General features: G+C 52.8%; 1 protein-coding gene across 9 annotated transcripts in view; it reads left to right on the forward strand.

The window, feature by feature from the left end:
- The window catches only part of Wnk2 (WNK lysine deficient protein kinase 2), a 132,887-nt gene that overhangs the window by 35,676 nt on the left and 80,910 nt on the right, over positions 1-16,301 (forward strand). For all 9 annotated transcript variants that reach the window (XM_023707802.1, XM_023707803.1, XM_023707804.1 and 6 more), the window contains 5 exons: positions 2,451-2,623; positions 3,769-3,989; positions 9,271-9,428; positions 12,581-12,669; positions 13,920-14,139. In XM_023707802.1, the coding sequence (XP_023563570.1) occupies positions 2,451-2,623; positions 3,769-3,989; positions 9,271-9,428; positions 12,581-12,669; positions 13,920-14,139 (861 nt within the window). The remainder of the gene's footprint in view (positions 1-2,450; positions 2,624-3,768; positions 3,990-9,270; positions 9,429-12,580; positions 12,670-13,919; positions 14,140-16,301) is intronic.

Consider the following 16,301-nt stretch of genomic DNA (forward strand, 5'->3'; position numbering starts at 1 on the left):
GTGGTACTGGGGATCAAACTCAGGACCTTGTGCTTGCCAGATAGGTGCTTATGTCACTGAGCTATACCTCTAGCTTGCAGCCCTTTTGTTACTCTTCTTTTTTTCCCCAAGCCTGGTTTTCATTCACCTGTCTGCATGTTTTAATTACTTCCAGACCGGACCATGGTGCAGGGAGATGCTATGGACTCCTGTGTGCCTGTCTTTTGTAGACTTACATTTCCTTTCACTGAGGTGGATGTCCAAGTGGGTGGAGGCCCACTGATGCCCGGATGCAGGGCAGGTGTGATCCTATGCATCTTAATTAGTGTTGCGTGTGTGCGTGCATGTGTGTGCATGTGCGTGTGCATGTGCGTGTGTGTGTGTGTGTGTGTGTGTGTGTGTGTGTGTAAGAGAAAGGGAGGACAGAGAAGATACTTTGGTGTGGTCCTAATCAGTATTTTCCCAGCTCAAGTGCTATTCTCCATTTGTGTATCTTTTTTGGGGAAGTATTTATTCACAGTTTTTTGGGTTTTTTTTGAGTTATGGAAGCTTTATATTTGGGGGTCAGAGCTAGGGAGTAGGTTAGGTTGGGAGAGGGAGAGTGGGGTTCTTCTCACAGTTTGTAGCATGGCTTTTATTTTCTTAGATAAATACTCATTTTAATGGTAGAACATACTTCCATTTTATTATCCAGATTAGAGATTAACATTTTCATACTTAATATTTTGTTGGATTGCAGATTTTGTTTTCAGTACTGGAGATTGAATTCAGAGTCTTTGAACTGAACTACATCCCAAACCTTTTTCTTATTTTTTATTTTTGAGATGGCATCACTCTGTGTTACTAAGTTTCTCAGGCTGGGCTGGAATATGATTCTCCTGCTTCAGCCTCTCAGGTTGCTGGGATTACAGGCTAGGCTGGAATACCTTAGTTTTAAAACATTGAGCTCTTTAGGAAGACTAGCTCAGTTTTAATTGTGGAAACTCTTTCCCAGTTGTTCATTTTTAAATGGAAGCTTGCTTTTATGTATGCATGCATGCCCACTTCCTGGGTCTCATGGGAACACTAATTAAGATGCTGTCAAAGTTGCCCTCAGCCCTGAACTGTCTTTCTGGCGTGGCCGTGCCGATGCTTGCTCTTGGCTGCCTGGCTCTGTGGGTGATGGCTGCTGTCTTGTCCCACAACTGACGGTGGCTGAGAGGGTGGGGTAGAGGGAATGGATGGGCGACCAGGGTAAAGCAGCTGCCAGGCGCAGCTGCCATCTGGGGCATAATTCCTGAGCAAATGACCCTTGTCTTGATCCCATGTTCCACCTTTCCTCCAGGTTTGGTCCTGGCTTTGTGCCCCTTGGGGACTTCCAGGAAGATCCTGGGAGTCTTGGATTACATTCTCTCATCTCCCACTGTCTCTCCAAATCCACCTGCTTTCAGATTCCCTGGAGCTGTTCAGATTTCTCCACGTTGTGTTAGATGTGTCTATCCTTTCATTTTGGACACATGACTCCTCACATTCCTGTGGCTCCTGGGCAGGAAGAAGGAGGAGATAGCAGGCACAGGGCTGGGCCGTAACCCCAGGCGAGCTGGGCAGGCAGACTGGTGAACTTGGGAGAGGTCATGGCCACATGTATGGCACTGGATCTCACTTGTGGAATGAAGGTAGATGTGTACAGTGTCTGGGGCTGGGTGAGACTTTTGGGTTTCTTCTGAGTGCTTTGTGGTGAGAATCTATTGAAAGATTTTGGGAAGGGGAGAGGCAGGCATGGTGGGCTGCAGTGGGGAATGAGGCAGGGGGCTGGATGGGGAATAGAGGCTGGGTTGGTGGGTGCTGAGGCCAGCAGGAGGGATGGCAGTGGTGGGACAAGGCGGATGTGAGGCACAGTGATGGTACACCTGTGGGCAGAGCTCTTGGGTGGGGATACCCAGTGCACATGCCAGAGAGGGCCTCCAGTGTTTGTTGGTCCCTGTTAAACCCAAGGTCAGTGAATTTGTTTTGCCAGCAAGGTATGCTGAGTCCTGCCCTAGCAGGATGCTTTTCCTTCCCGGTAGCCTCTGGCACTCGTCAGTGTCTCTTCAGGTCTAGTCTCTGGGCCCCTGAGCGCGTCATTTGAGCTGTGTATACATTAGAAGTGAAGCAGTGTTTCGAGGTTTCATTCTTCTAACAAACACAAAGTAAATGGTTGCTGAGGGAACGGAGGCCTCCGAGGTGTTTTTAAGGAAACCAAGCATGAGCTTGACTGCGTGCGTCTTGAGCCGGTCCTGGTTTTCTCAAACTGCTCTCTGTGAAGGTCCTTCTATGGGATCTTACTGAGTGCTGGCCTCCATGCTACTCTGTGGTAGAGAGCAAGGGTGGATTCTGCCACACAGTCCTGACCCTTCCTGTTTTTCCCTGCACCTGCTGCTCTCCCGGGTAAGGTGCGGGGGAGTGGTGGCAAGGCCCACGAGTACCAGTTACCTGTGTCTGTGTTGTACTAGGACCGAAAGCTCACCAAGCTGGAGCGGCAGCGGTTCAAGGAGGAGGCTGAGATGCTGAAAGGCCTGCAGCACCCCAACATCGTGCGCTTCTATGACTTCTGGGAGTCCAGTGCCAAGGGCAAGCGATGCATCGTGCTAGTGACTGAGCTGATGACCTCAGGAACACTGAAGACGTAGGTGCTGCCTGCCTGTGGGCTGAGGAGTCTTGGTTATGACAGTTGTGCCAATGTGTGTGTGCATGCGTGTGTGCATGCACGTGCCCACGTGCACAGCAGTGGGGGGCCAGCTAAGGTCTTGGACTTCTGGTGGCATCCTAGCTGGTGTCCAGAATCCAGCATCCTGCCTCCTGAAGTTTCCCCTTGGGTGAAAAGGCTCCATTCTGCAGTCAGTGGGAAGTCCCTTCCCCCAGTGAGAAGACACAAACCGAAATCTTTTAACCTCTGGCTCCCTCTGGCTTCCTGTGACAAAGGGGACCCATCCTAAGGACATGACTGGGAGAGTGTCCTCACCATCTCCTCCTGCGGTTTGCTCTTCAGCTCTCTGTGGAGTCTTATTTCTGGCCAGTGTACTATTTCTGCCCTGGAGCCCGATTGGCACATAGTGGTGCTTAGAAGCAGGCTGGAGCAGGAGCCCAGGTGGGGGCCAGAGCCAGGTGGCAGCTCACTGCTTCTCCTTGAGGCCCACAATGTGGGGGTGGGAAGCTTCCCTTCCAGTAACTGCAACCTGGATTCATCGGAATTGTTTTGCTCCTTGGCCTGGGTAGGACCTTGCTGTCCCCCTGCCACCAGGCATTTTGACTCTCAGATGAAGACACAGCAAAGAAAGAGCCCTGTTCCAAGCTTCCTGCTGGCTCTTCTCCAGGCATACCTCAGAAAAGGTCACAGAGGCAGTTGCAGGGAGGGCCTGGCCTTGTTGTCTGGCCCTGGGTATTCCCACAGGCCCTGGGTTCCCCTAACTCTAATCCTCACCCTGAGTACTGCTGGTTGGGACTTTGTCCTACTAGGGCTGCATCTCAGGTGATCTTGGTGCCATGTTAGGGAGAGATCAGCATTGTTCTTGGCAAGAAGTTTAGTATCGAGGCTCCCAGTGCAAGAAGAAAGCAGAGGGCCATGGTCCTGGCCTGGCTGGCTGCCTTGACTCCAGCTGTGTGGCCTGGCCAGGGCCCAGCTGTCTGGGCCCTCCTCGCTCAGCCCTGCTACCTGTCAGAGGCAGACACTGTATGTGAGCACACAGGCTTTGAAACAAGGCTGGCTGGTGCTAGGCAGGGCTTTTGCAGGGCCTGCGGCTCGAGCTGCATGCTGTACTTCACCCCTTCCAGGTACCTGAAACGGTTCAAGGTAATGAAGCCCAAGGTGCTGCGCAGCTGGTGCCGACAGATCCTGAAGGGCCTGCTCTTTCTGCACACGCGTACGCCACCTATCATCCACCGAGACCTGAAGTGTGACAACATCTTTATCACCGGGCCCACCGGATCTGTGAAAATTGGTGACTTGGGCCTGGCCACTCTCAAAAGAGCATCATTCGCCAAAAGTGTGATAGGTAAGCCCGAGTCTCTTCCCCAGGCTAGGGAACCCCAGGGGACTGGGTGGCATTTGAGGGCCTGATAGTGTCTGCTTCTACTTGGCCACCTCCAACCAGTTTGGGAAACCCAGAAGAAGGAGCGTTGGGCACAGTGGCCTCAGGATGGGTACCTTAACCATCCTTTCTAGACTCTGGGGCCTCAGCCAGAGGACCTGCCCTGTGGAGGCCATGCTGTCACCGCCCTGCCCACAGTTGGGGCCTGGATGGGTCTGCATTAACTCCCTGGTTCTGTTTGGTGCCAGCTCTGAGCATCCAGTGGGCGTGGTAGGCTGGATGCCAACTTTCTGTGGTGTCCGTGGGCGCTGTGGTCACTTGGGAAGCAGGGGGAGGCCCTGGCCACAGAGGAACTAGGGAGCTTGTGGTAAGTGATGCTGGAGCCATTCTCAGTAGGTGGAAGTGGGGGTCTCCCAGGCTGTGGGGCCCACAGAAGTGACAGCTTGAGGTGTTTGGGGACAGACAGAGTTGGAAGAAGGATCCAGACTGCTGTCTGTATACTATGGGAGCAGTTACTGAGGGCCTGTGCTGGCCATTGTAGCCTCTTCGTTGTCCTCAGTCTGACTTGGATGTCCTCCTCTCAGAAGTTCTCTGGCTGCTTTTCCAGGGAGGCCCCCTGGGCTGGGGAAGAGGGAATAGCTGGCCTATAGCTGCTGTGGGCAGACAGTGGATCCACAGCATGCTGTGTACCTGGCTTCAGTGGTCTTGGTATGGTGGCACTAACGGTCCATCAGGTCCCAAGTAGGATCATGAGTTGTTCATTTTGCTGCTTTGTAAATTCATGGCTTTGTTGTATGTTAGGGGATAAAACTTGACCTCTTTGGGAGGAATGAAACTTGCTATTCTCTGGGAACTGCAGTGGTTAGAGTAGTGTGTTTGGAATGTGAGTGACAGCTGAAACAAGGCAGCTGATGGCTGGAGTGAGGGTGGTCTTTGGACAGAGGGTCTCAGGCAGTCCCCAGGGAGCTGGGTGGTGTGGAGCAGGGACTGACCCAGGCCTCAGTTTTCCTGTCTCTGAAATAGGTGGGACAGGCAAGCAAGCTTCTGTGCTCCATCTGGACAGTGAGAGTGTGGCTCCAGGACTTGGGGCTCAGAGCTCTGGGCAGTAGATTTTGCAAATTTGATCTTGCAAGTGAGTCCTGGTCTCAGTCCCTGGGCTCAGACAGGTGGCAGGAGGGCTGCTTAGCTGACTCACCTGAGAAGTAAACATTCAGGACAAAGTGCACCACCTCCAAAGTGAGGCGCCTTGTGAGCTCCTGGGTTTCCCTGGTTGGCAGGCTCTTTGCCCTCTTGGGAACGAGGTTTCCTGTTGCCAGGCTGGGTGATGTGAGTGGGTTGAGATGAAGACTGTTTCCAGTAGGCACAGCAGGGCACTGTGTTTAACATTCAGGTGCCTGGGTCTGTGGGGGTATCTCTGGTCACCCTGGCTTTGGCTCAGCTGGAGCCCAGGAGGCCTGGGTTTGCAAGGCTGGCACCAGGAGTGTCCTCAGCTTTCCCTGCTCATAGAAAATAAGGCCTGTTACCAGCTGGGTGAGGGGCTGCGGGCAGGTGGGTTACTCCAGGCCTGTTTCCTAGGCAAGCCCTGGCCTTTTTTTTTTCTGTCTTTTTGAGGCAAGATCTCACTATGCAGTTCAGGCTGACCTTAAACTCACTTTGTAGCCCAGGCTGATCTCAACTCAAAAGGATTCTTCTGCCTCTACCTCCCAAGTGCTGGGATTAAAGCCTGGGCCTTTGAATAGGGGCTGCTCTCCCAAGCCTGTTAGTGGTCAGCCATGTCTGGCCTTGGGTTTGCCCTTCAGATGTAGAGGGTGGAGGTCTGCAGCCATTACCTGCTCTTTCGCACTGTCAGGGCTGCTGATATCATGACCCAGTGCCAGGCGAAGACACAGGTGTCACAGGTTTGACTGCATGAGTTCTCACACCTTTGTGATAGGGGTTTTGTTGATTTGCATGAGCTGAACTTGCGGGCATAGGGTTGAGGTGGATGTAACCCTGCCCGCTGCAGGGCCCTGGGGCTGCTGTGGTGATTGGCTCACCTAGGAAGGCTTCCTGGAGGTAGCAATGGTAGAACTGGGCCCCGTGCAGAGGAACTGGGAGAGGGTCAAGGTGAGCCGAGGCTGGCTGCTCTAGAAAGAATGGCAGGCTTGTCCTGGCTGGATGGCACCACTGGCTCTTTATAGTTAGAGATGAAGACTTAGGAGCACTGGACCATGTGGGGACCCCTACAGGGGTTTCCCACCAGTTCCCTTTTCTGGAAGAAAGGATGCAGGTTATATCTGTCTGCTGAGAAGGTGGGCAAGGGTCAGCTGTATTGGTTTGGTTTTGTCCTACTGTAAATGAGGACAGGCAGGGCTAGGAAGTATGGCTTTGGTTTCATACAGAAAGTTGCTGCCTGTCATTAGCACCCAGAAGTGGCTTCTGTGGGCTATAGGGTGATTTTTAACTTCAGGCTGGAGCCGATCCCTCCCCACTGCACGTCTGCCATGACCTGGGATTTGGTCCTTCCCATTCTGCAGCAAAGGACTGGGTGGGCTCTAGGCACTGCCCTGTTAAAAGCAGAAGAAGGGCTGTGGCTGTCCATGTTGCTCCTGCTGCCTCCTGCAGGAGGATAGGGGAGGGGCTTGCTGGAGGTGAAGTCCCCAGTACCTGATGTCACAGCTGTGGCCTGGCCAGGGAGGGCAGACAAGGCCTGAAACGCTGTTTGCAGGACTCAGGGTACAGCAGGTATGAGGGGGAGCTTGGGGTGGGGTCCAGGTCAGGCAGCGCTGTAGCAGATGACTAAACACAAAGCTGGATGGAGGGTGGGACTGTTCACTGGACACGCATATGCACATGCATGTGCACACATTTCAGATTTAAATGGCTGTCATGTGAAGGAAGGGAAACACAACTGACGGTGCCAGTGTCCAAGCATATATGTATATCAGGCATTCTTGGAGTCTCTGTGCCCCCTCTGACCTGACCCTGCTACCCCCAGAGCAAAGCATCTAGGGTGTCAGGGTGTTGCTTGCGGAGCAGGGTCCTGCATTCCTGCAGGTCCTGAAGAAGCCAGGCCTTGGTCACTGCTTCCTCCACCTGTGCCCTGGCTGCCCTGTGGACATCTGGGTGAGCTAGGGTCCTTACAGGTGGCAGGGAGTGGCCAGTTTAGCTCCTGACTCCTGCCTAGCAGCTCTGGGGACCAGGCACCCAGTGGGTGTTCCTGTGGTAGATGTGGCTAAAAGTTCTGGACACACCCCTTGTAACCCTGCCTAGGCCTCTGGCAGAGAAGGGCTTTGCAGTGGCTTTTCTGTCATAACAGGGTGGTTGATTATCCCAAATGGCCCCTGGCAGAGGGCATCATGGGATTTGTTAGGTGGATGGCGCCGTAGGCAAAGGAGGTGGCCCTGAAGAGCGAGCCCTTCCTTCTTGCAGCTTGGAGCTTCCCAGTGAACCCTGTGTCTTGCTGTATTCCATCTTCTACCACAACAAACCTTCCTTAGTGGTCAAGAGGGGTGATCAGGCCTGTGCAGCAGGTGGCAAGCTCCTTAGGGGTGCCTGCTGAGGGACTCCAGGGTGTGACCGGGTTAGAGGGGACTGAAAACAGGTGCTTGGGTTGTTACCAGTCTGGACTCTGAGTGACTATGTTTTTTGTGGCCTCATTTCTTCTGGCCCCAGCCTGGGCAGCATGGTCATTATTGTGCAGTAGGCTTAGGGATAGGACAAAACAAAACAAAACAAAAAGTTCAGAATATCAACCTACTGGAAAAAAAATACAACCATGTCGTTTGAAACCCAAAAAGGAGAAAACTTTCTAAAGCAAGGTGGTCTGACTGCAGTAAGTGCTTGCTGTTCTGGTGGGCTTTCCAGAGCTGTGTATTCCTGATCATAACCCTGAGCATAGTCTTGCTTTCTCCCAGAGCTTCACTATTTTGGTTGAACCTGTAATGTATGTTAAATTGAGTGATGGGTAAAAGAAAAAAAAATTTTTTTTCTGTATTTATGGCAGGATCTACAGGGTCTAACTACGTAGATTGGACTCAGAGTGATTCTCCTTTTTTAGCCTCCCAAGTACTGGGATTACAGGTGCGTGCCACCATGCCCAGTCTCATTTGCCTTCTCAGGGCGTCCTGCAGGCATGGCCAGCACGGCACGGCACACTGGGGATCAAACCCCGGCTGCTGCACTCTGCCTAAGCATGCTCTTTTAGTCTGCTGAGCTATCAGGCTGGCCCTTAAAAGAAATCTTGGCATGTGCTTTTTACTGCAATGAATTCGTTTGTACAATTTTGCATCTTTTTTTTAAACACTAGAATGCTTTGGAAAAATCTTGCAAAGTCAGCAAACACACAGTGTTAAAAGCTGTTGCTAGAGTCTCTGATTCCTCTTCATCGAGTCCAGCTCAACACTCTTTTGGACTTATTTTAATGAAAGTCTTTTTGATTGTTAAAGCAGAAGCTTAGTAAAGAAAAATTCAAAACTCAGTAAGTAAAAGGACAATCAGCTGGGGTCCTCTCCCCCAGACAGTCCTCTGGCTATGTGTGCCATTTTACATAGGTGAGGCCATAAGCAGGTGAGGCCATAAGCAGATACTCTTATATTACTTATTAAGCCTATTGTTTTCTCTGTGTCCTTCAAGGCTTGGACCAAACACTGTCCTGCTACTTTTGTGTTTAATACACCACCAGTGTTTCCTGTCCTAGTGTCTCTGTGATTCATGTCCGGTGGACAGGTTTCCAGCCACGGTGCTGTGCTCTGTGGTGAGGACAGTTGCATGTGCCACATGACGGTCATCCCAAGAGCGTGTCATGATCCCAGCTATGGCCCTGCCCAGGGACACTTAGGCCTTCTGGGCTTCTGCTGCTAGAAGCAGCTCTGTGGTAACCACTGGGTACTTGTCTGCTCTGGAATGTCAGAGAGCAGCCCATGCTGAGCCTGTCCTCAGAAGCCTAACAGTCACACATAGGAGAGGGATGTGCGCAGGGGCTGTGTGTGTCCTAGGTAGTCCTCTGGACAGGAGGTGGTGCTTTGAGCTAACTTTGGAATCGTGTGGCTCCAGGTGGGAGTTTGGAAAACCATGGAGTACCTCTGTTTGAATCCTGGGTTTCGGGACAGATGTTGTAGAGCTGGGTGTCCTGAGGATGCCATAGGACAGATGGCCAGATGGAGAGGAGGCAGGTGGGGGTCTGAGAGGCCAGGGGCCTCCTGGACGCCGGCTCTCGGCATTCTGGGGTGCGGCCAGCTGACTGTGTGTTTTGCTCCTGGCCCAGGTACGCCTGAGTTCATGGCCCCAGAAATGTATGAGGAGCACTACGATGAGTCTGTGGACGTCTACGCCTTCGGGATGTGCATGCTGGAGATGGCTACCTCAGAGTACCCCTACTCGGAGTGCCAGAACGCTGCCCAGATCTACCGCAAGGTCACCTGTGTGAGTCCCCCCAGCCACCTTGTTACTGCAGCGTGCATGGGCCGCAGCCTCGGCTGGCTCTGCAGGCCTCTGGAGAGTCCTTCACGGCAGCAGTAGAAGGAAAAGGGGTTGCAGCTGCCTTACAGAGGGGGAAGCTGAGGCCTAGCTGTCTCCTAGCAGAAGTGATGGAGGGTGCTTGACCTCAGACTGTCCTGTACACAGCTCTGTGTAGTGCATACATCTGGGAAGGTGAGGCTCAGGAGAATGTAGCTCTAGCAGAGCCCTCTGCCAGGACGTGTACCCAGAGAAACTATCCCTGCAGCCCCATCTCTGGGCTGGCTCAGGGCTACTGGGTCCCCTATCTTCTTTATTTTGGAACCGTAGTTTGTTTTTCTTTTCACCAAATCATTAGCCTTCACCAAATGTGTCTCTAGGTGAGTGTAGCTTTGGGCAGCCTGGGAGCCCAAATCTCTGTTTTGCTATTGCTGTGATTTTTGAGTTGATAAGACAGCTTCAGCTGTACAAACAGATGGACCCTGTCCTCCCTCTGCGGTGGCCCCATTGGCTGGGGGAACTGAAAAAGAGGAGTGTGGGGGGGGGGCAGTGGCTGGGCCTGGGCTTTCCTGCGGTGCCTCCTCTGCTGTTCCATTTCTGTTTATGTAGTGAGATCAGGAGGCCTGAGCTCAGCCCTGGCCCCTGTAATCCCAGAGTCCTTGCTGCTTTTGCCTTTCTTGGGTGCTTCTGACTGTGTGTGAAGCTGTTCCATGCAGCTCTGCCATGGGCGTCTGGGTGGCCGAAAGCTGCTTCTGCAGATACACATAAATGTGGCTCCGGGACCCCTACCGTTTCACCCTGGGCTCTGCCCCATCCAAGCCCTCCTTGTAGATGATACACATCTCTCTTTTGACCAAATGTTCAGGCATTTGGCTGTCCTTTGCTGCTAGTGTGTGAGATGTGCACAGGGGATGACAGGTGGAGTCCTTGGCTGGGGGTCTGGCTCAGAAACTCCACAGAGGAGCAGAGATCCACAAAGCTCTCCAGGGGAGACAAGGGCAGTCTGACAAGCAGGAAGTGGGGGGGGGACAGAGAGATTTGGGGCTCTTATCTGCTGGTCCAGGGGAAATGCTAGTGTGAGGTAGGTAGGGAGAGCGGCCCCGAGTTCCCTTGGCATGTCGGGTTCCTGTTGGCATGTCGATGCTGGTGTGTCCACAGGGAGCCTTGTAGGCTCAGTGTTTGGCATGCTCCTGACCAGGCAGGTGGACGCTGCTACCTCGCGGTTGTCCACTTACATGTCTGCTCCTCCACTGGGGGCTCCAGTGCCTACTGGTAGGCTCACTGAGATGTCTTATCCTTGCCTCCATCTCTTGGGAAATTTTATGCTTTCTTTTTCTCTATATTAACAAAAAAAGGCAGATCAAGGCTTTCAAAGGCTGAATCTTGTTGAAGGAAGAAGAATGAAATGTCTGGTGCCCTTGATGTATTGAAATTATTTTTAGATAACTTGCGCACTCTACTGACCTGTTCCCCACTCCAAAGCCCTGCAGACTGCATATAGACCATGCTGCCTCCTGCTTTTGCTGTGGGGCTCTCCATGTTCCCTCTGCACCTGGCCACCAGCTAACCAGTGAATGGCTGAGGCCCTCAGACCAGTACCTGTCCCCAAAAGTCTCCTTGGCTAGCAGCAGTGACTGCAAATGATGCTCTTGCCCTCTGAGAAGGCATGTGGGGAGGAGGCCCAGGTGTAGTTAGAGAGGCCCAGCCTTGTGGGAAGGGTGGGATCCACCCGCATGTTGTGGTTCCACTGCCCAGCAATGAGGCACCTGGCCCTTGAGGTCCTTGAAGCTCCAGGTGGGGGAGGCTATGCAGCCAAGCTCTGAGCAGCACCTTTCCAGAACCTCACTGCTGTATTTGAGATGTCAAGCCCAGTACCACATTGTGCAGCACAGGTGGGCCCTGATTGTGTGTTGTTGCTGGGTGATGGTCATCGTGGAGATGTGGGGGGACACGTCAGGTGCAAGGCCGGGGCCGGCATCCGTGGTGGCTGCTGCACACTTTGACAGATGTGGAGTAGCCTGAGAAAGTATCTTTCATGCAGAGACCTAAGTGGTATGAAAGCAGGCTAAAGCTTCACACAGTGCACAGGAAGATGAAACGTTGCACCCCAGGGGCTGCACACAATTCACCTTCTCTGCTTTATCTTGCCTGGGGCTTAAGCGTGTTACATCCATGCGCATGGGGTTTTCATCACAGCTGGAAAGTCTTCAGCCCTCGTTCCTTCAGGCATTTTCCTATCCCTCCTCCATCCTGTCCTCCTGTTTCACCCTTGCTGGTGTCCCATATTCTGAGGCAAAGGAACGGAGCCCCAGTAACCATCTTTGTATCTGATGGATCTGATTGCTGCATCTTTTCTTCTGCAGTGTCTGACCAGCGGTTGATCTGCTCCAGTGCAACTTTCAATTCAGATGTCATGTTTTTCATTTCTGGTTCCACTTGGCTCTTTTTTATGTCTGTATTTCTGTTCCTCGCTGTGTTCATTTCCTTTTTAAGACTTACATGTAGCCATAATGAGCTTTAATCTCCTTGTGGAGATTTCTTTTGACTGGTTTTCCTGCGAGGTACCAGGTCACATTTTCCTGCCTCCCAGTATATCTAGTAATTTTTGATCACATGCTGTGCACTGTACACATGACATTATCTGTCCTTGGCACAAACTCTGGGAGTGGCTCTACCTGTAGTTTCCCCAGTGGTTTCTTTGTCCAGCCCTGTGGCATTAAGCACACACTTATGGTCAGGACCCTTGTATACATTTGGAGTTCCTTCCTTTCTAGAACTCTACCTTGTGGCCTCCTCAGCCTCCCTGAAATCTGAGCCCTACTCTCAGCTCCTTGAGATCCCAGGCTGGCCTGCATGCTTTGCTTCACTCAGGGGACTAGTGCAGGCAGGGAACTGCGTTGTAGGAGGGAAAACCACATGGATCACTTCTCTGAGCTCTCATTCTGCAGCCCATCATTCACTGTCTGAATGTGGCCATTTGGCATAGTTTGCTTAGTTTCCTAGTAACTAGGAAGTACAAGCACTGTGCCACTTCTCCTGTCATGGTTGGAGGAGTTTCCCTGCACAGAGTGTACCTCCTTGCCCCTCAGTGGCATCAGGTGGCTCTACTCTTTCCTCAGGGCATCAAGCCGGCCAGCTTTGAGAAAGTGCATGATCCTGAAATCAAGGAGATTATTGGAGAGTGCATCTGCAAGAACAAGGAGGAAAGGTGAGTTCCAGGGTGGCTTTTGGGGTCTGGGGCTTCCTCCAACTGAAATAATTCCAGGTGGCATTTAGACCCTCCTCCCCTTCAGATGCCAGGCAGGCTAGCTCAGGCCACAGTGACACCAGGCTGGGAGCTGGTGTGGGTAGCCTCAGCCGTATTCCCCTCTCTGCCATCCTTGATGCATTTCTGACCCAGGCTGGGGCATTTGATAAATTGAGGCCTCCTTCTGCCTCTCTTTGCTTTTTCTCTAATTATCCCTAGGAATTGTATCCATTTCCTATACCTTGATGACCTTCTCCATGCCTGGGACTCCTAGGTCTGCCCCACTGTATTCTGAACCCCAGTGTACTTAGGCTTGTAGTTGTTGGGTGTCTCTAAGGCAGCATGCCCACCTCGGGCCCTCTCGTCCCTCCATGAAGCCATCTTCCCACTCAGAGTAGAATCACCCTTTCCAGCTGGACATCCAGGAAGCGGTGGGGGGGCATCTTTCAGCCTTCCCTCCCCCTTAAACAAACTGGGGCACAAAACACCCACAGGCATCTATAGGGGATGGGTGGCTCTGAAGATAATGGAGAAAGCCAGACCCATAAAATTGCTTGCTATGTGATTATATTTGTGCCAAAAAGGGAGCAGGGTTGGTTTTGGAGATGTATGTTTGTGCTGAGTTGAAAGTGGTCACCATGGCAACACCCAGCTGCCCAGCACTGCATTCCCCTATAGTGCCTCCCATGGCTAGGGCCCGCTCCACCCCTGGGTCCTGTAGGTCCTTGCTCACCTCCCTGTTCTCCCTCTTCTCACGCCTACATGCCCCCTCCTCTCCTGCTGGAAGCCTCCCCACAAATCCACTGCTCCAGAGAGCCCAGGACCCCCATCATAGCACACTGCATGAGGGGCTCCCACCCACAGCCAGGGCTTTCTTGTAAAGATGGAAAGCTCATGTGCACATCAGCAGGGGCTCTGTCTATGCAGTGGGCAGGGAGAAGAAAGGAAGTCTTAGAGCATGAGGTGGGAAGGGCATATTCTGACGGGAACCAGTTCTTCCTTCCTGGGAGTATACGAATGCAAATTCTTATGGCTAGGAGACTCCCTTAGTGCTGAGCCTGCTTGCCATGTGGTGAAACCAGAGAACTTTCTAGCATAGCCAGCCCAGTGCTGAGCCACGCCAGGTAGCCACCTGGTGTTCCAGGGCAGTGCTGTGTGCATGTCCTTGGGTGTGGAGTCCACCTGTCCCTAAGCCCATACCCTTCCTCCAGGTATGAGATCAAAGATCTGCTGAGCCATGCTTTCTTTGCGGAGGACACTGGTGTCAGGGTGGAACTGGCAGAGGAGGACCATGGCAGAAAGTCCACCATCGCCCTGCGGCTCTGGGTGGAAGACCCCAAGAAGCTGAAGGGCAAGCCCAAGGACAATGGAGCCATAGAGTTCACCTTCGACCTAGAGAAGGAAACCCCTGACGAGGTGGCTCAGGAAATGGTAATGTGTGCAAACCTCGGGCATCCTATAAGCAAGCTCAGATGCACACGGGCAAGGCTGGGGTGCTGTCCAGAGCATGTGGTTTCTAAATAGTGGAGTGAAAGCTGTGGACTGGCAGATTCTCTAAGGGGGCCTAGGGGGAAGGATGAGCCATCCAGGGGAGTGGCCAGCATGGATGGGCTGGGTGTGGCAGGCCTGAGAGGGAGGCTGGGGGCCCTGCTGTGTGGTCAGGTGTGTGTACAGTGACAAGAAAGCTTGGAGTCTCCTCAGTGCGCAGGATGCAGAGAGAAGCTACTGGGGCACAGTGCAGGGAAGGAGTCAGTTGTGAGAGTGGAGGGGGTCAGCTGGGAAAGGCCAGCTTTGGCCACATTTTTGCTGAATTTGCTCCAGTGTGGTATCATTGTCTGTCTATTTGCTTTGGAGTTGCTGTGGGGTTGCTTTGTTTTCTGGTATTTTTCCACCCAAGAGGTGATGGAAGAGCAAGTGCTGCCCCTTTTTCCCTTTGCCCCTCCATCACCATTTCTCTGCTGGGATTGAGGGTCTGGGATCAACAGGGGAGTGACCTATTTCTGCCTGGAGAGTCCAGCTGGACCTCGAGATGGCTGGACCACAGCCCACTGGGGTGAGAGGTGGGAGATGCAGCCAGTTGGTGCCGACCAGCACAGAGGAGCAGAGCCACCATGCTGACTCCATGGTGGTGATGCCATTGATGAACACGTGGCAAGTGTGGGACGTGGTCGGGGCATGCAGGGGACCAGGGGCTGCCAGTTTCTCAAACTGTAGATGCTCAAAATTGTTGTGACTCAGTTCTCTAGTCTGGTGCCATCCAAAATGGTAGTCACAACCCTTCTGAGCCTACTAAAATTTAATGAATTTTAAATTTAATTAGTGCAACAGAAGCATAAAATTCAGCTTCACTGGTCACATTTAATGCTACCTGGGACTGAGGCTCCTGTACTGAACCTCACAGGGCGTTGTCCCCGGAGTGATCTGTTGGGTGCACTGCTTGGGCCTTGGGCATGCAGAGGTGGTCACATCTGCTGTTGGGGCTTGTCTGCAAAGTGCGGTGGGCAGATGGCTCCCGAGACCACAGGGGAGAACTTCGTCCAGGAGGGGATGCTGTGGTCTTCTGAGAGCCCTGTAGCAGGTCAGAGGGCAGTTATCTGTGTTGATTGTAAAAGGTGAGCCAGCTTAGACAGTACATCAGACACGTCTGCACTGCAAGGCAAGAGCAAGGGCTCCTGGAACAGCAGCTCAGGAGGGCCTTCTGTGCAGCAGGGTGAGGAAGAGGCAAGTTAGGAGTGAAGAAGCTGCTCATATTTAGTGGGAACACTGATAAGAAGTGAACCCAGTGGCTTGGTGCAGGAGAGCCATTGGCTTGACATGTCATTGTCATGATTGATGCTCAGCCTTCAAATTTGTTCTCAAATAGGTTTTGCCCTGAACAAAGCACATCTTTTGGGAGAGTCTGTAAGTGCCAGCTGTGTAGGGTGAAGAAAGGTGGGGAGGGCCTCAGAAGGTTCAGTACTGTCTGCACTGCAACTCCTGAGTCCCTGCTCAGATGGGGAAACTGAGGCTTGACTGTAACATGGAAGGTATATAAGCCTTTGGAGCTCACTGAGCCTGGTGTTTGCCTGTGGGCAGGGGCACATGGGACATAAGGGGCCCACAGGGCTGCAGCTATAGGTTTGCATGGAGGTTGAGAAGGGAGCCACAGCCTCACAGCCGTGAACCCCAGAGGGGGAAGTGGGTGTAATGGAGCCACCTCTGGGGTTTGTACATGGCTAAGGAGTTATAGTGAGCTGAGGGTCGCAGGTCCCAGGCTACAGGGATGCCAGGGACAGGCCCTATGCCAGCCTGGCCTCTCCATAGCTACAGGATGAATCCCCCCGCCCCCCAGCATTCTGGAGGACATAAGCATAAGGGCATGATCTCAGCACCTGGAGCTTGGGATCCTGAGGAATGCCTTGTGGGCTCGTTGGTGACTGGCTAAGGGGTCTGCCTGTCCCTGGACAGTGGCCTGTGTCCAGGGCTGCGGTGGCTCTGTGAAGGAGAGGGAGGGTGTGACATTCCCTTGGTGGCTGGAGCCCAGGCCAGCTTTTCTAGGGGGACAGTTGCACTGTCTCCCCTGGAGGCTGCAAGGTGGTAATCTGTGTCCCTGG

This window comes from Octodon degus, unplaced genomic scaffold, assembly GCF_000260255.1.
Source record: "Octodon degus isolate 3935 unplaced genomic scaffold, OctDeg1.0 scaffold00312, whole genome shotgun sequence".
Taxonomy (NCBI): Eukaryota; Metazoa; Chordata; class Mammalia; order Rodentia; family Octodontidae; genus Octodon; species Octodon degus.